This window comes from Manis javanica, chromosome 9 (assembly GCF_040802235.1).
Source record: "Manis javanica isolate MJ-LG chromosome 9, MJ_LKY, whole genome shotgun sequence".
Classification (NCBI taxonomy): domain Eukaryota; kingdom Metazoa; phylum Chordata; class Mammalia; order Pholidota; family Manidae; genus Manis; species Manis javanica.
Window position 1 is genome coordinate 7,817,200 of NC_133164.1, and position 19,661 is coordinate 7,836,860.

A 19,661-nucleotide genomic window follows, 5' to 3' on the forward strand; every position below is an offset into this window, starting at 1 on the left:
TGTGACTTAAGGTCAAATCCCTATTCCATTTACTGCCTATTGTGACCTGGTCAAATATCTTAACCTTACTAAGCTTTAATTTCCTCATCTGTAAAATGGGACAATACTATTTAGTTACAAGGTTGTCATAAGGATTAAATGGGATAATCAATATAAAGAGCTTAGCAAAGTCCTGGGCTCAAAGAAATCCCTCTGGTATTATCAGACAACTCATATGCCCTTCAGTGACCCTGTAACCTGGGCACTGCACCTCTGGAGGCTCCCCACATGCATCCCAGATGTCCACATATAGTGGAGGGGCATGCGGAAGGCAAAGGACAACAAGGTTTTATGTGCATCGCCCCCATATAAATAAATACATCTGAACACACACACACTCTTAACTTTTTATTTTAAGATAATTGTGGATTTACATGCAGTTGTAAGAAATAATACACAGACATGCCGTATACTCTTTACACATTACATATCTTTTCACGGAATGTTGTTTTCCTATAATGCTAGGCTTTGCTGTTAGGTTTTTGTTCCGCCATCCAACTTACTGACACTAAGAGTGGAAATGTAAGCGCTGCTGCCGGCGTCGAGGACCGGGGAGAGCGCCTGCCCTGGGAGCCTGTGCAGTTACCCTGGGCTTTTCCCCTTAGCCTCACCCATCTCCCTGCTGCCTCTTACTTCCTGGATAGCTACTGCCCTCTGCTTGGGGAAAAGCAGAGCCACTGTTCGGGAGGCCAAAGTTCTTGGGTTCTTGGAAAATGGTGGTGCGGTGACTCACTGAGCAAAGGATGTAGTTTGTGTTTAACACGGCAATACTCCAATTCCTATTGATTAGATCAATTAATATTCCAGTGCTGAGATGAGGTAGGATGTTTTCTTTCCTCCAAAAACAATTAATTAATCTGTATGGTCTGAACTCCAGAGAAATTTATCCTAGAATATGTTGGAGGGTGTTTTCAATACAATTGGAAGCTTTCATGTGGAAAATTCTCTATTTAGCAATTACATGCAATGAGAAAACCTGGAATTCACGGTGATTCAGTAACTCACAAGCCATGAGGAGTGCAGTAAAAGCCAAAGTGGGACAACCTGGCCATGACTGGTCATATAACCAGACCAATACTTCCCTCAACACAGCTAATCAACACAATCTTGTGGGGAGCTTTAAAAAATACAGATCTGCACCAAAATGCACTCACCCAAACCCCTGAGGGCTCTAATCCAGTGGGTTGAGGCAAGGCCAGGGAAACAGCATTTGTGTAAAGCTTTACAGGGGTCCTGATTGATGGCCAAGGTCCGGAGCCAGCATTTTTCGACATGATGAGTTTGTGCTCATGTTCAGGAAGAGAAAACGAACACTTCCCTCCACCCCCACTCCCAGAATCTTCTAGTTGCTTTTACTTTTAAATTATCTTTTACAATGATGATGATGAATTTTAGTTTTTCAAATGACTTCATGGAGATCATCTAGACAGAGGTATTAGTGTGCCAATTTCATGGAAAAGTATGACTCAAATTCATCACAAATTTGAAAAGACAAAAATATTATACCCCACCATCAGAATAATTCACATGTGGTGAAAAAAAAAATCTCACCAATTTTCTAGTTTACCTGGCAGGTAGTGAAGGTAGGTGACAGACAGGGTGCTTGCCCAGACACACTTCCACAGGGAAGAAATTAAAAACTCTCCTGAGCTGACCTTCCCCACCCCCAGCCCAAGCTGACAAACTCCTTTGCACCACCACAAACCCTACCCAAAATGCTATCACAATTTGCATATATCAGAACTTTCCCTCCAAAGACAATATAAGGGTTGGGAGTCAAGTCTTTCATACTACGAGCATCAACACATTTTAATTAAGAGCCTGTCTGAAAATGGAGCTATTACATGCCATAGCAATAAAATTCAACATTGTCACTGTCTGTTCTTTAATAGCTTAGAAGCATTTTATATTCAGAGTCCCCAAGCTAGAATATCAAGACACATCCCTTTAGTCTTTGACATGAAATAATCTCCGTATGGTTTTTCTCACCCCCTCTTCACCTCATAGCCTATTTACAACCATCCTTAAACTGTTATACTCAAAATGAACACAAATGGAGCATAAACATAAAAGTATATTAAGTGCAAGCAAAAAGGTTAGTCTGTATCATGCAAAGTTGAACAAAGCTGTCTTCCCAACAACTGAAAAGGATGGAGCCTATAATAATTCACCTGGGCAGTTCACAGGCCTCCTGGGGAGAGGGTTTGCTCCAGGAAGAGACTGGTTTTTAAGATGTGAATCATCAGTTACAGAAGACAATGAATAGAGGATACAGTAGTGGAATCAGATTGAACCATCTCCCTTATATGCCAGAAGACCCTACTCTCAAATGATTAACCCTGAAGGTTGGAGTGTAATGTATGACAGCAGTGGTTCTCAAAGTGGGGTTCCCAGAGCTGAGTACATGCTAGAAATACAAGTTTTTCAGGCCTCATTTCAGATCTACTCAATCAGAAACTCCAGGTTTGGGGCACAGCTCATGTTGAACAATCTTCAGGCGATTCTGATGCATGCCCATGTTTGAGAACCACTGTATTATTATAAGAAATCAAAATCTGCTAAGTCTGGCCACATTTTCTCTCCTCAGGCCATATCTACTATTATCGTCTTAACTAGCTCTCTCTCCACTCCTTTACACGCCTCTCCTCACCCCTCCCCTGCCACACACACACACGCAGTCCAATGAACACCTGTATAGCAGTCAAGGAAATGGAAACCAGTCCTCACTTTTCCTTTTCTCAGAGAGTTTATTTCATAATATGTGCACAGGGTTGAAGCAAGGGGTGGAATTTAAACAATCCCTAATTAAGGAGAATGGCACCTCCTATTTATCACATTATACTGTTGTGTATTTACCCCTTACCGCTTTTGATGCATTTGCATATAATCTTTCATAATTCACTTGTTTAAACCATTTCTTTTATTTTTGCTTATTTATTCAGAAGAGAAAGTTCATTTAGTAGATCACTGGGGCCTCCCAGTGGCAATATTAGGCAATTTCAGACTCAGATTTTATTCCAGGAGCTTTGGAGAAATGGTGACCAATCCTTAGCTTTTACTTTGTTGGTAGAAGCATAAGATGAAATCAGAGCAAGCTTTTCATCTGAGGCAGATTATATGTATTGGCATCCGAGCTGAAATTTCCTCAGATGTTAGCTTCAACTTCTTGCATTTGCCAGACTCCATATTCAGTCACTTGCTCAGCAGAAATGTCAGTCAGCAGGCTACGGCTTCTGCTGGTCAATGGAACCATCAACCAGGAATATATACGGTAAAGAGACTATCAGAGAGACACTTATCCTCCCTTTAAAGTTGTGACTGCCTGCCCAGGGCAGCCATGTCACCAGAAGTTTTAGATACATGGTTTTCCTTCCTCTTGATTCTGGAACATTCCATGACTACTCGCTTACATAGCTCTCCAGTGGCAACGGGCAGGGAGCCCTGAGCTTCTCCCCCAGATGACAGCCTCTGACAGCCTGCCCTCCTCTGACATTATGGAAGCACACACTGAGCTGCATCGGCTTTCCCTCAAACATCCTGCCACCTGCCGAGGTCTTCCGCCAGACTTTGGGGCTTTTCTGTGATACCGACCTCCCAGAATCGAGGGGACTGTCATCCGATGAACCTCAGGCTAATGGACGCCAAGGGCCGTTTCCACTTAGGACAGATACTGGTGCAGATACTGGTGAATGTCCAGTCTGCCCCTCAGACTTTCGCCCTCTTCTCTGGCTTCAGAGGCTACGCTGCTGGGTCAGTATCCCCCTCACCTTGACAGACTACAGGAAGGTGGTTTCTGGGAAGTGGTGTGCACCAGTCACCCAGCGGCTTAACTCCGTGCTGATGCCTCCTGGTAACGGGCCTGTAAACACTAGCCTCATCAACAGATCAGATGATGTTTTAAAGTTCAACCCCAACCCCTTGCCTTTCTGCTGAAGAGTCATCTGAGGGCACGCTCCACCTCCGTCACTTCTTTCTGCCAAAGCCACCCTTCAAAAGAGAAACAGCTTTTGCTTCCACTTCAGGACCCCCTTTTTATATAAAAAGGTCCTTTTTTTACCCCCAAGCTCGCTGTTTTAAGGTCACTATATATCTTTAAAGTTACTGATCTTTGTCCAATATTCCACGCAAAGAAAGTTTTATTTAAGTATTTGCTGGGTATCTACATACATTTTAAAAAATCATACTCGTCCTCATATATTATGAAAAGTTCATCTCTTTCAGGCACATCTCAGTGGTATCCCACTAGAGCCAATTTGTGCTCTGGAGGCAGTTAAGTCACTAAATGTGATCGCTCCAGATTAGCTAGAATAAAATTCAAATTCAGGATTTTCTTGCAGGGCTCAGCATGCAAAATGGACATGAGGCAGTAATCCCAGAAATGAACACCAGCTTCGGACACCACAGGGATGGCGGCCCCCATCCCAACCACAGACATGTGTGACCTAGGAGAAGCTGCTTTCCCTCACCGAGCCTCAGTTTCTTCATATGTAAATTGGGCTAATACCACTAGGGTATTAGTGGCATTTGGTGAGAAAGACACGTGAAACATCTAAAGCAGAGTCAACAGTAGTGCGTACCCCATAAACGGAGTTATTCCTGCAGGGGTTGATAGGAGCAACAATTTTTCCTGCGAGTCGTTCAGTCGGGTCACTCTCGGACATGCTGTTCCTTCTGTCCAGAGTGGAACCCCAACTCTGCATCTCCTGTGCCCAGCCACAGGTTACTCCTCCAGGAAGCCCTCAGTGACTCCCTGGTTGTGGAACAGGCTCTGTCCTGTCAGGACACCTAACTGCTTTGGAAATGTGTCTCTTCCCCTGCTGCGCATTGACTTGCCTATTCTCCCCATTCACACTGAACTTTAAGTCCCCAGTACTGGCCCGTCTACCTTGGTCACTGTGTGTCCACAGGCCCTGCTTGGCATATGGTGGGTTTTCAATAAATAAATACTGAATGAATGAATGAATGGATGGATGGATGGATGGATGAATGAATGCCTCTAGATGGCTTCCTACTGAAGAAAAAATAAAATCTAAGGAAACTAAAATGTAGTTGTGTTAGTTATTTTAGTTAGTTAGGTTAGTGAATTTACCTCAAGTAAACATGAAATCTGTTGCTAAGAACTCTAGCACTTTGCTCCCTCCACCCCAAGAATGCTGCACAGTCTTATTAGACATTTATTATAATTGTATCATTAATAACTAATTATAATTATATAATTATTCAATTCCTCTTTTTAATACACAATTATTTAACTGTGTTTATTACCATGTTTGACACCCTTCTCATTCTTAAAATGACTACCTGCTAATCACATAGATCCCAGGGAAGAAGGAAATCCTTGGCTAGAAAAGTGTTAATAATTTACTAGTTGCAAACTGTACTTTTACCTCTGAACACCAGGTGGGCAGAAAACATTACTCATGTTTTTTAATCTCAGGATTTCTTACATTTTTATGGCCTGTTCTTTAGGCTTATTTATGATGGTTTGTGACAAAGAGACAACCTTTGCCATCGTGATTTATACTCTTCCAACAAAGGAAACACAGGAAGAGATAAGAAACCCAAATTAAATCATGACACTAAAAAAAATCAAGGGAAGGTAAGGGGCTGACTCATAATTTAAAATTAAAACAAAGAGTATAGATATACAGATTGTGGACACTGAAAACATGAAAATTTTCAAAACCTAACTGCAAAATCTAGCATTTACCAAACGAGTAATTTTCAGAAACCTTGCATCCTGCCATTTGTAACATTATGAAATAATGCCTGACTACTGAAATATTTTTAATGGCTTATTTTAATCTTATTCAGCATGGGCTTTACAATATTTTTTGTTATGGTAAAATGTTAGCAGTTGGCAGGAGATATCCAATACTTCTCAAGTATTTTTTTTTCTATTAAGGCCATTTATCACAAAATTGACCTAGACATCTGTTCTCGTTTTTAACGCTTTTAAATTCCTCAATGTGTGAGTGCCAGTTCTAAAATTTGAGTGCATTTCAAGGAAAGACAATTGCCTTAGAAACAAAGGAATTGAAGAAATGGAGAGGAAAAAACTCTTGCCTGTGAGCTTCCCCAATAAAAGAACTGTTCCTAATAGAGGCCAAAGGTGAGTTCAATAGAATGGTGTGTGCCCAGCAATCTCAACACCGCACAGCTATGCACAGCCTGGGAAAACATGAATGTCCTGCGCAGGAGCTCTTAGTACAAGGAGTTAATATGACCACAGAGCTGACGGATGCTGCCTTAGGCCACCTAAGACAGCTGTACAGCACACAGTTATACAGAACACTGTCTTTGATTTTGTATGGAACTTGGAAGCAGAGCAAATACTGAAATCAGGCTTGCGGGTAAATATTGTAGACTTAATTTTACATCACAAACTAAAAAATACCAAAACCTGGATGTGGAAATTACTTGTGAACCATTTCCAGGCTTCACAAAGAAGACATAAAGAATTAGGTCCATACGGAAATAAACTCACAAATGTCTTTGGTTTTTAGATTTTGTTTTTCCCGTATCTCCCTATAGTTTTTGAAAGTATTTACTTGCTCTGTTCCTGGTATTTCTTACTGTTTCCTTATAATTTAGTGGAAAGCTATGCACATATATGACAATTTTTTACTTCCTCCACATGCAGATATCCATGAAAACTAAGTTAAACAGAGTCAAAAGAAGAGGCATCGTATATTATTTTCTTCTGTTCTTATCAAAAAGCTTACTTCTCTGATCCACTTAAGGTTGACTTTATTTTATTTCTAGAATCTAAGGTCCCCAGCTTGGTTTCAGAATTAGTACATGGAAATCTTTTCTTGTATCAAAATCCTACCCCATGGACATGTTTTACTTCCAAAGGATATTCAGAAATTATTTATCTGCTCACATGCCAATGGTACTGCTTAAAACAAGTTGGGCCGCAGTCTCTGTCCATAAGGGTTGGGCGTTCAGACAGAACACCAAACTCCTGGAATCCAAAGATTTAGAGGGTGAAAAAAAAGGAACACTTCATTCTGTTATGTTTCCTTATCTTTTTTTCTTCCACAATAAGGAGTTCACATTATTGGCTCCAAATCTGCTAATAAGTTATCAATGCCATGATTCTTTATCCAAAAAAGAGAGCAAAATATAAATATGGAACAAAAATCAATTTTTAAAAATACCCTTAGGTAAAACTGGTACAAATGAAATAGAATATATCAGTAAATGCTAGGACAGATTTTAGTTTAGGACTTAGTTTCCTAAAGTAAGTTGATACAATCTGGGGCACAAAAACCTTCATGGTTGCATGTATATAACATGTAAGCTCTCATGATTATATTAACATAACATATAAACTCTTGTGGTTACATGTACGTAACATGCAAGTTTTAAGCTACAAGTATTACCAGCAAAGTGGTATGTCTACTGTGAAGCAATAACTATTCTGTGCTAAACTCTATTATAAAGCTTTAACAGTCAGAGTGTTTATTCGATTAGAAACCTGGAAAGTTACTGCAAGAATTGGAGTGAGGTTTACAGTAGCATAGTTTAACTTGCCCAAAAAGGAAAAAAGGGGAGTACGGGCAAAATTCACCATAAACTCAGTTGGATTAAAGTTAACAAATCAATTTCTAACCATAAAAAAAATTGTAAGATAGAAAAAGCCTATTCAAATTACATCTTTTGAAATTAAATTATTGTAAAGTTAAATCTAGACAAGTGTGGAGGAACTACAATGAAAAGATAAAAGCAGACAACTCGCCAAATGGAGTGGGAGGGAGAGCCCAGAGCTTGGGGGTGGGGGTGCTGCACACAGGGTCAGACAACGGGCACCAAACAGGGCATCCGACAGACTGACACTCAGAGAGAGAGGCTCTGTTAGGAGCCGCATGGGTGGCTTGGTCCTCACACAGTCTTTGAAAGGACACTTTACCTATTCTACCTAAAAATAGCTTGAGTGACATTCAAACATTTGTTAGCAAAGGAGCCATTTTTTTCCTCGTTACCCCAAGATTCCTGCTGCCACACCGAAGACATTCCTAGAAGCCTGAGGCAGCTTTGAGGAGACTCAGAACTCTGCTGACCAGTTCAAAAATCACTGGGGTAGCAAATTCATATCTTTAGGAGTCAACAGATCCTAATATAACTCCTGGCAGGGGACAGAACCTCTAAAAATGTCTCAGATGCACGAGCCTCTGGGCTCCGTCCCTTTCATTCCGTCTGTTCCTCCGCTCCCCGAATGAGCTTCACCAGCCACTCCTACGCCGATGACTCTAACTTTACGTCCAGTAGCTCCAATCAAACGCTAGTCAGCCTAGTCCCCTGTCCTTCCTCACTCCTTTCAACATGGCAGGGAATCGGCTGGCTCTCACTTCTGAGCACATCTAGAAACGACCCCTTCTCACCACCTCCAGGCACGTTCCCTGCCACCCACTCTTGCCTGGGTGGCTGCCCCAACTGTCTCTTTGCCTCTTCACAGCATTCTCAGGACAGCAGCCACAGTGGTCCTTACATGAGTGGTACTCCGTCTCTCCTCTACTCTGATCCATCTGGCGGTGCTCCAAGGCACCAGGGGAGAAGCCCAAGTTCTCTCGACGGCCTTGCGTCGACGTGCTGCCCACATCCCCTGCACAATGACGACCGCCCTGCTGGGGAACTGCTCCTGGCAGACGGCCTCGGCAGTCAACACCTTCAGAGATTGTCTCAGCCAAAGAGGGTCACCTCACCAAGGTCACAGAGCTTTCCTGGGTCGCCCACGTCTAGTGACTGAGTGACATGGGGCTATCAAGGCCCAGACATCTCACCCCACCCAGGATGACTCTGAAAGGCCACTCTAGCTCCAGTGCCCCACGTGGGGTCAGCTGAGGCTCTGGCTGGGCCTGCCTTGCAGCTTGACCTCTGCTTCTGGCCTATTCCTTCCCCTCCTTTCTGCAGGTCTTGACCCACACACTGAATTCCACCACAGAAGCTGCTTCCGGAGAACCCCAGTACGGCCAACGTCTGACCTGGTCTCCTGCTACGGCCTCCCTAACTCCGTGTCCTGCAGGCCCCCCGCTCACCCTGCTCCAAGAGCCTCTGACGCTCCTCCCTGAGGACCGGCGGGCTCCTGCCTGCAGGCCCTGGCCGGCTGTCCCTCCTGCCTGCACCGCACTTCCGCAGATACCTGCCTCTTCCCTCCAGCTTGGCTTAAATGCCACCTTCTCAACAAGCCTGCCCTAACCACCCAATTTAGAAAAAGATTTAAAGAGAAGCAGTTCTCATCTTTTCATAATGCATTTGCTTACCCTTCTGGGTCCTGAACTCATTTTGAAGAAAGGACTTCTCTCATTTACGAAAGCATTTGAGAACTACTGCTGTACATACATAAAGGCAGCGCGATGGTAAAGTACACGGGCTCTGGACTCAAACAGCCTGGATCGGAGTGCCCCGCGCTGCCCCCCTGCACCTAGGACCCCTCACTCTCAGCCTCAGTCCTTGTCTGGAAGTGGGGACAATGTGTTATCTAGACGTCTCCGAATGGCTGTGACGATTGAATGAGTGTCTGGAATAACAGGTAAGAACTGGGAAGAGCTGTGCCCACACTGGGAATTCCTGAGAGCCAGTCCTCTACGAACACACACACCAAAAAATCCGCCAGGTGTACGTATGTGTCCTGTCTTACAGGTCAGGGCCCTGGGAAATAACCTTTTCAGCTCTTCTCACCCTGAGTGTACCAGAACTTCCAGCAAAGCAGAAAGGGCTAGGCTTCGAGAGCAAGTGCCACCAGAGGGCGCAGTGACAGCCTGAGGAGCATTAGTGAGGACATAAAGAGTTACCAACTGATAAGGTCTCCCTGCCTGTGGCAAAATCCTAATTTTTTGCTCTCCTTGCACTGATTTTAATTATTTCAGACTTCATTCTAATCTCTAAGGTCCATGTGAAAAAAATCAAGTAGGATTTCAAATATCTAGCTCTATATGTGTTCATCAGAAGTGCTTTAAACTTTAAAACCAACTATATGTCTGGTTTGAGATTAGGGGCCTAAACCTCTCTGCATGTTTTCTCAACACAAAGATTTTATATTTATTTCTGTTTCTGTGATATAAAATAAATGTACTGGCTTAAAAATAAAACAATAACTCTTCTAAAATCTCAACTGTCTTTATGCTTGCTTCCATTCATTTTTCATTTCCTAGAGTAAAATGTCCTTGCTCATAACCTCAAATCCACAAGCTTGGTGGATGCCAGAGGCTGTGCCAGGGGGCCACCCTGCCAAGGAGAGACGACAGACCACCTCGCATTAATAAAAACCACAATAAGCTAGCATTACCATTAATTATGCATCTAGCCTTTCAGATTTCTTTGGAGATCCCACTATAGTCCATTTATTTCCAAAGAGAATAATTTAAGATTATGTTTAAAACAAGAATAATGTTCATGTTAGGGGTATCATTACTAAAAACCATAATTCTACAATAATACATTAAAATAACAATAAATGTACTACTTATTAAAATGACAGTAATAGGTGGGATAAGGAAAGCAGACATTGTCCTAACCAATGACCACACAGTATGGCTTTGCCACACCCCAGACCCATTTGCTGTATATAGGAAAATCCTGTCTAGGGTGAGGCGTGTGTGTGTGTGTGTGTGTGTGTGTGTATGTGTGTGTGTGTGTGTGTGTGTGTGTGTGTGTGTGTGTGTGTGTGTGTGTGTGTGTGTGTGTGTGTGTGTGGATTTACTAATCTAATAGAAATTGTCTTCACTTCCCAGGTTCTCCCTTGAAGGTATCATATACTCCTCTGATTTTTCTTCATAGCTTTATACAACTTAATACTCAGGCTAGGGAAACTAAAAATCTCCTCCAGGTCAAATAACTCCTTAAATCTATCTACAAATTTATTTTCTTTCTCCAACCTGAATTTCATGACCCAGAGGATGATGGTGGTTTCTTTGCACAGATGGTCAAAGGTAATGAGGAGTTCTTCTAGAAAAGGATGAGCATAGACCACATCGGCTGCCAGGATATAGTCAAAATTGGTGGAAGACCTGGGGAAGTTCTTGTCTAAAGCTATGCCCCAGGAGAGTTCTTTAACCTCAGGTAAATGTTTACATTTCATTTTGGTATTTCGTGAAATATTATATTGCAGGTTTCCAAGTAATTCAGGTAAGTCTGTGGCAGTGACATGAGCACCTATGAAACAAAGGACAGAGGAAAAGTAAACCCCATGGGATAAGATAAAGCCATCAGGTTTCAAGCCAACAAGCATTTGCAGTTTTGCACAATTGCTCACACCAGGAACAAGGCTGATTAGTACTCACAGAGGAAAATCCCTTTCAAAATGCATGCTATGACAACTGTATGCCTCCCCTTAGAAAAAAAAATTAATTACCATGGTACTTTTGCACTCTGTTGCATTTTTCTCTTTTCCTGGCTTTTAGTTGTTTTATTATTGTTGCTGTTGTTATTTTCTATTTATCTCCTACATGCTAGGGGATAAGCAAGAAAAGGGAAATTCAAAATATTTGGAACCCTAACTGGTACAACCAGAAGTCATTGTTAAAAGATGAAACAAGTTCTTTAAAAGAATTCTGACCCCCAGTCATGTGAGACAGAATGAGTATGTAACACTGGGCATCCTACCGCTGAACACATGCTCAGGTGTGAGAAGTGGAGGGGGGGAGATGACTTCTCAATGGTATTCCATTGGAAGTACCATGACATCCATGCTTATGCCCAAGTTTTCAGCTTGACCCCATTATAAGGGTGAATCTTTCCATCAAAAGTTGTTTAAAATCAACCTTAGTGCTCAAATAGCCAAAGACCACAGAGGCAGGATAGAATGCTTGGATGAATAAGATATAAACAATTTCTGAATTAAAAGTGAACAGTGGTAGACATTTTCAGGAAGAAATTGGAAGAGGCAAAATTGTAGAAACCAATAACTAATAAAACTGGCCCTTACAGTGAACTTTGAGAAGTAGCAGAGCCTGAAAATAATGTGGAAATAAATCTACTGTTGGCCAGTTCCACATCATCAGACAAGAACCAGATACGGGGAAGGAATGGGAAAGCAGAACTGGAAATCTAGTTCGGCCCAGACCAGTTTAGAACCCATTCTTCAGCCATGATGGCAAGCTTCTCTGGCCATTGACTGTATTTCAAGGAGAATATTAAAATGGGAGGGAAAAATGCCTATCATTGGTAGAATCACAGAAATATGAATCTTCACTTTGTAGTGTGGATGGGTCTATCATTTTCAACAAATTTTTTAAAATCCAACGAGAAGGACCAGCCTTCTACCCATAATAAATATATGAATAATGAATAGCAAATATAAACTGACTATTCAGATCTTTGTGTCTAGAAAGTCAAACACCACCATTTTAAAATACTGACTAAAAAAGCTTCCATCTTTTGACATTTGTGTGAAATTATACAAGCAAACTGAAAGGATCAATTCTTTTTAACTAAATTAGTGACTTCCCAAAACACAAATTCTGCTCCTAGATTAGGAAACCTTCAGATGTGAACCCAACTGTCCCTCTGGCTCTGCCCACATTAAATGGAATGGTGACTTTGGAAAGTTGTATCAGGATAGAGCAATTTAAAAATAAATATTTGGGGAAAGTCTTCAAGGCTCTACATTTCCCCCACATCTAGAAAGTTGTAAATCACTACATCTTGAATTCCTCTCAAGATTTCAGAGTGGCAGGTGTGCACTTCTGAAGATCAAGGAAATCAAGACAATTTGGGTAGTACACATCAGAGAAGGCTGCTAAATTAAGGCAATGAAATCAATAACAACAAAAAGACGGAACTGAAGCAGGCTCCGGCATACAGAGACCTTCACACATTTAGTTGGAAGAGAAGATGCTGGTGAGAGAACAAGGGATTGCAAATGAAGAACAGAAATGAACTGAGAACATAAATGCAGGGGCAAGCGCCTAAAACGAGAAGCAGACATGATTTCTAACATGCTTTTTCTATTCCAACGCGTGCTTTTTCACAAAAGCATAGGACTTCAAAAACCCAAAAGCAATATATAGCTACACGGGAAAGTTGGAATATGGATAAATTTAAATAAAGAACTTCAGAGTCAGCAGCAGTAGATTCCGCCTATGCCTAATTTTTCACACATCTCCTTGAGCAGCCAGGAGGCTCACATGCAGCCCCAGATTAGAATACACTTGTGACTTAGCCCTCCAGAAGAAGAATTAATACAACTTTGCAGACAATTCTGAAAGAAACCAGCAAGGTGATTTCAAAATTGGTAGAGTTTCTTAATGAAGCCTGTTCAAACTACAAAAGAGCTAAAAATAGGCCTAGGTCCCAGTAAATTGCATAGTAAAAGCAACCAATGATATCTGATCATTAAATACTTTGATCCCAGTTAACGAAAAGTACCTACTTACCAAGTAAACTTGCCACGATGGAAACTAGCCCTGTTCCAGCTCCAATTTCAATCACATTTTTGTCAACCATATTATACTGCTTTACACTTGTTTCCAGAAAGTAGCATAGAACAAGGGCCTATGAAAGTTTAAAAAAAGAAGAAAGCTGTGTTTGGCAAGTAATAACAGAAAGTAAACTTAAACTCTATTAGGTAACTGTCCCACTGATGCTACGATATGTATGTAAATGAGTTTTAAATTAACAACAGAGGGGCATCCTCTAACAGGTTTAACATATAGGCTAGAAGAAGTCCTTAGGGACTGTTGGGGAGAAAATAGAACTAAAAATATGGAATTCACTCGCTTATGTTTGATTATGTTTAAAGAAATCGACTTCTAATAATACTAATCATTTCAGAGAAATATGTGGACTGGGGGTGTGTGGGGCTGGGGGTCTGTACCTTTCATGGGATGATTGGTAAAGGACTGGTGGCCTATCAGAATAGTCTGTGTGTTGAGACTGATACAGATTTCATTATAATTCCTTAATTCAAATGGCCCCGGTTAAATGGGAAATGAAAATATTTACTACTCTAAACTCCTATGATCACAAAAAAACCAAAGGTGTAAATAACACTCCTTATTGACCCTACAAGTCAGAAATCGAACTAATGGGCGGAACCATTTCCCCAAATTGGTGAGTTCTAAATTTAATGTTGTCTGAGGTCACAAAATAGAACTATGAAACCATTTTCTTCTTACAAAGTAAGGAACAAAAAATGAAAATAACGGGGATGTAGCAAGTATTGTATGAAGTGGTACCGACGGCCACACCACAGCACCATAGCAGTCCACGGCTTCCGAGATCCGGATCTCGTGACCCACGAAACGAAATTCCTCCCAGGAGGTGGTCGTCACTGAAGCTGGGACGAAACGCCTCGCCGTGATCTCTGCAACCACTTTCTGGTCATCACTGTCCTGGGTGTTCTCTGAGAGGATAAGAAAAAGGCAGTGGTCATGGTTTATTAGTAAAACCATGAAAAAAGAGAAGAACCTGATGAAAACGCAGCACTTCTTCTTATGCTAAGTTACTTTAGAATATCTATTGCCTTTAGGTACAATGCAATAAATAAGGAAAAGTATTTGAAAATAACTCGCAACATAAGTTAACATTTAACACATCAGGATGGCATCATCCTTCTGACCTTCACTAAAGTTGAAATTACCACTACTCATTTTTACAATGCCATGTGAAACAATTAATAATTGACATATTTTTTTAAAAGCAGTGTGTTTTAAGGGCTACTGATCTATTCATCTACAATGAAAGATTGGTGATAGATTATAGATCTCAACTAACTAACTACACAGTGCAATTCCAAGTATTTCAATAATGTATAGGCATATATTTTTTATGACCTTTATGCCTTTATCCAGACAAAACATATTTAATAATATCCAACAATATAACCTTTTATTATTTTATTATTACTTATTTTTATTATTATTTTGGAGCAACTCATAGCATCCCAACCATCTACAACACTACATAAGGTTTACAAGCTACATCAACTACCAATTACTGGGCACATACTTAACATGCCAGACCACATCAAACACATTATATATGATACTTCATGCAATTGTTGCAATAACTTTATGAAGTAGCCATTATTATTTGTACTTTTACAGATAACTTAGACTCATAGAGCTTTATTCACCTGACCAAGCTAACACAACTTGTAAAAGAGGCAATCAAAATTCGAGCTCCTTTTTTGCTGGTCCAAACTCCCCCCAACTATTAAAAATCTATGATGTGATTTTTTTTTAAATGAATTGTCTCTAAGAATTTACAAACTAGTTACAGAGCAAGATATACATCTCTCTCTAAGCCTCCATATCCTTATTTTTTAAATGTGAAACATAGAAGAAACAACATGAAACAGTTTGGGGAAATTAAAATGAGATGATGTATATGAAGGGTTTAGCACCTTGTCAGTTACATAGAGCTCAGAAAATTATTAGTAGTAGTAGTGTAACTGTTATTATATTTTAGTCATGAAACTAAATAATAAAACAAGGTCACCATATAACAGAAAATATTGGATTGTGTGGTACTAGATTGAAAATTCTACAGTTACTCATAGAAGCAGAGAGTAGAATGGTGGTTACCAGGGGCTGGAGGTGGGGAAACTGGGGAGATGCTGGTCAAAGTTTCCGTTCTATAACAAATAAGTTCTGGAGATCTACTGTACAGCATTGTGACTATAGTTAATAATAATGTATTGTATACTTGAAATTTGCTAAAAAATAATATTTTAAATGTTTTCATCACACATACACACAAAGATGAAGAAACTATTTTAGGTGACAAATATGTTAATTAGCTTTAATGTGGTAATCATTTCTCAATATATAGATAGATCAATCAAAATATCAATTGTTCATCTTCACATGTACATGCCTACTTGTCATTACTACCTCAATAAAGTTGGAGAATAAAAGAAAAATCTAGAGTTAAAGAAATGGGAAGTCACTGTGGTGGAAGTTACTCAGGGATGGCTTCATAAAGGAAATGTGTCTTAGGTTTAACCTTTGATCTGATTTGCATTAATAGAGAAGCTGCTTATTTCTTACACAAATCCTTAGAATCCATTGATCCTTCAGGCCTTTCTGTTCTCTCAGTCTAGCTAGTGTCCTGCTGGCACACCCCTACCACAGCACTAATGAATCCTGGCTTAGTTCTCTTCAAAAGAGAAGAGAGAAAATAAAGACTTGACCAAGAAAAATAGTTAGTAATTCCCTAAAAGTGGAAGAGATGAGGCAGCAAAGATTCATTTTAAAAACTTAAGCCATCTCAATAAAATTGGAGTTTGGAGGAGAAAAATACATGAGCCCATAAGCCAGAAGAACCTTTGTTCCTCAGTTATTCTATTTATTCATTCAACAAAGCTGTTCAGAAGGCCTGCTATGGGCCAGGCACAGAGCTACAGGACAGGCAGACAGCAGTCAGCCAGACAGACATGGTCCCTGCCCTCAGGAAAACTGGAAATGCATAGACACAATCTAGCTGAAATCCAGTTATACATGTGGCATCCTGTGACACCCCCATGAATTCTGGATTGCATGCAAGCTGGATTTTCCATGGTGCCCCCAAAGCACCGGGCTTCACTGCCCACCAGCAGAGACCTTTCTAGTAAGTGATGGGCTCTCAGCTTTGCCCTGACCAACGTGTTTGTTACTGGTTTGACTGCTGATACTGTGATACGATATGAATCTAATACAAAAGTATAAGAGAGAGAGCATGATACAAAATATCTTGATGGGCTACAGGAGTGGATTGGATTTAATAATATGAAGTTTAATAAAGGCCACAATTTTTTTTGTAAAGGCCACATTTAGGCTGCACTATTTGTGGAGGGAAAGATACATAGATTTCATTGGCCACAAGTTCAATTTGAATCAAAAGCATAATACAACTATCAAAAAAGCTAGTACATCCTGGCCATATTAACAGTGTAATTTCTACAATGGGGAAGGTACAGGCTGTGTTCTATTTGTTACCTATCAGATCATATTGCAGCCTCACACTCAGTTCAGGAAGCCCCACTTTAGAAAGAAACTAGAGCAACTGGGAGGTGACAAGTCTCGACACTCAGCCATTTGCGTTTGGGGAGGTCACCGCTTTCATCACAAAGAAGGAAAGACCTGAGGGAGCACAAGGGTTTTCACAAATTTAAAGGACTAGCACATAGAAGAGAGAGGAGTGTGTGTGTCTGTCTGTCCAGAGCAGAATCTGAACCCCTGGGAAAAAGTTATGTAAGGACAATTTTTAACTTCTTTTCTAAAAATCTCCCCCTTTCCAAAGTGGCATGGCTTGTGCCTCTGAATGCTTTAAGCAATTAGTCCCCAGAAACCATCCAACAGAAATCACAAGACCACTCAGGATATTAGGGATACGTCACACTGACTGGCCTAGGACTGCTGTACAGCTGAATTTCTATGATCCAATGAAATAACTACATCCCATGGTGCGGAGAAGAGCTGTCACAGACAGGCTGCACGCTAAGGAAATGTAGGAGCAGGAATACGGGAAAGCAGACGGAAGGGAGCCAGTAGTGGAGGGAGACCAGACCTCAGAATGAGTAGGAGGACTTACCAGCAGGCAGAGATGTGCTGAGACGACAAGCAAATGAATTCATTCGTTCACTCACTCAACAGATATCCCCTGCGTACTTACTGAAATCCACATACCAGCTAGCGACTGGGAATAAAAAACTGGAGATGCAGTCCTTGTGCTGGAGAAGCTTACGGATGTGTGGGGGCAGGCAAACGAACGCTTACAGGGCTAGCTGACTATTGCTAAAACGGGTGTGCAGGGAGAGCACCGTGAAGCTCAGGAAAAGGCGCCCCAGGTCAGATGGTTTCCCAGGGGCTCACAGAGGGGGCATCTGCAATTCGAGATCTGAAAGATTACCAGGGTGCAATAGAGGAAAACAGAATCCAGAGAGAGGGGAGGCACTTACATAGGTGTGGGTCCGCAAAGGAAGGCGACGTGAGAGAATACGGGGCATATTCTGCATTATATATTCCGTCATATGTACTTTTGTTACATATAATAGTATATGACTTGTAATAGCATTAAATACAACCCAATATACCTAATACTAAGTAGTTTAAGTGCTGGAAGTGACAGCTGAGATAAACGGGCAACTCTGAAATGGGCATCACGTACATGTGATCCTGAGGATTCGGGTTCGTGGAGGTGCCAGTGAAGAATGTAAGCGGGAAAGTGACGCGGTGGCTTTGGCAGTGATGTGGAAAGCCGGCAGGAGGAAAACCAGGAGCTAAGGAAGTGGGTAAGTCGCTCACTCACTCAGCAAACACTGGCCAAGAGCCCTCTCTGCCGCCACTGGTCTGGATGCCCGGGGGACAGCAGGGGAGCACACAGACAGTCCCTCCACGGTTATGTGACTTACAGTCCAGCAAACAAAAATGATTCAGACAGTGAGCAAGGCCAGGAAGGAAGGCAACAGCGATGCCACGGAGAGGGGCGGGGAGGGCCTGGTTAGGTGAAGCGCCTCTGGGAAGGCGGCACTGACCTGCGGTCTGTGGGGTGAGGGAGACAATCATGAGAAGAGCTTCCAGGAGGAGGAGGGGCTGCAGAGGCTCGCCCTCTAAGAGATCTGGGCTCGAGTCCCGATTCCGCCCCCGGGATGAGCAAGGTGTTTAACCACTCTGAGCTTCAGTCTCCTTACCTTTACCTCAATGACAGTAACATTACTCAGGCCTCCTAGTTATGAGAAGGATTAAGCGACATTGTCATAAAAAAGCAATGATGTGATTTGTACTGTGAAACAAGGACTCAACAGCATTTAGGACAGACTGTCCTCATCATTACTGCTGTTGTCGCCATCATCATCATCATCCTTCAGATCAGATGCTAGAATTCCAGTTATAGGATTTACCGGCTACAATCCAGGGTAAAAACAAGGGTCCCTGAATTAGTGCAGCAGGGGTCGGGGAGAGAAGACAAAAAGAAAAGATATAAGCAAGTTAAACTAACAGGACTTGATGACTAGTAGAAAAAGGGGACTATTTGGATGATTGTGGAGCCCACGGACCTGCACACTGAGGCGACAAGGGGGATAAATCACAGATATTTACTGCAGAAAGGTGACATCACTGTGAACTAAGAAAGTAAGACAGTCACTCCAAAGAAGGAACTGGGAGCTTCAGGTCAAAGAAGGCATCTTTGCACAGCCCCAGTTAGGGCTGATCCAGGAAATAGATGAAATGATTTATTAGACCCTCTGGCCCCTTTTCCTGTGTGCTCCTCCTTTTCTAGTCCCCTTATTAGTTTCTCCTTGCAGGAGAGGAGAAGCTGCTCGTCTGATCGGAAGCCTGGCACACTGACTGAGCCATGGCTTTTCCTTGTGGGGGAGTAGCTGTGCCTTAGAAGGTCCACCCTCAGGCCCGTCTCTCCTTTCCACCCACCTCCATGCGTTAGGCTGAGCTGGGTAAAGTGCTCTCAGAGAGAACTTGACCAACAAGAGTGGCTAGGGACCCAGTCTGATTTCTCAGAATAGAAGGTAAGGAAGTAGAACTGACAGGACTTGATCACATATCATTGCTTACATCCAGATCACATGATATTCAACACCTGCCGTTCTGAACATGTCTTTCGAAATTCTTCCACACTCCCCAAGGCTGAAACCACATCCAGCCATCCCAAGTTCACACTCACTGGTTTGAAAGTACAAG

General features: G+C 41.7%; 1 protein-coding gene across 2 annotated transcripts in view; it reads right to left on the bottom strand.

Moving 5' to 3' along the window:
- Positions 1-361: 361 nt before the first annotated feature.
- Positions 362-19,661, bottom strand: part of LOC108404024 (putative methyltransferase-like protein 21E) — a 32,904-nt gene continuing 13,604 nt past the window's right edge. Inside the window, exons 3-6 of one of the 2 annotated variants that reach the window (XM_073212378.1) lie at positions 14,220-14,386; positions 13,419-13,536; positions 10,920-11,196; positions 362-4,026 (exon numbers count right to left, since the gene is read on the bottom strand). In XM_073212378.1, coding sequence (XP_073068479.1) covers positions 3,816-4,026; positions 10,920-11,196; positions 13,419-13,536; positions 14,220-14,386 — 773 coding nt within the window. In that variant the 3' untranslated portion in view covers positions 362-3,815. Of the gene's footprint in view, positions 4,027-5,200; positions 11,197-13,418; positions 13,537-14,219; positions 14,387-19,661 lie in introns of those variants that run through there. The other variant, XM_073212379.1, reaches the window with a different exon arrangement.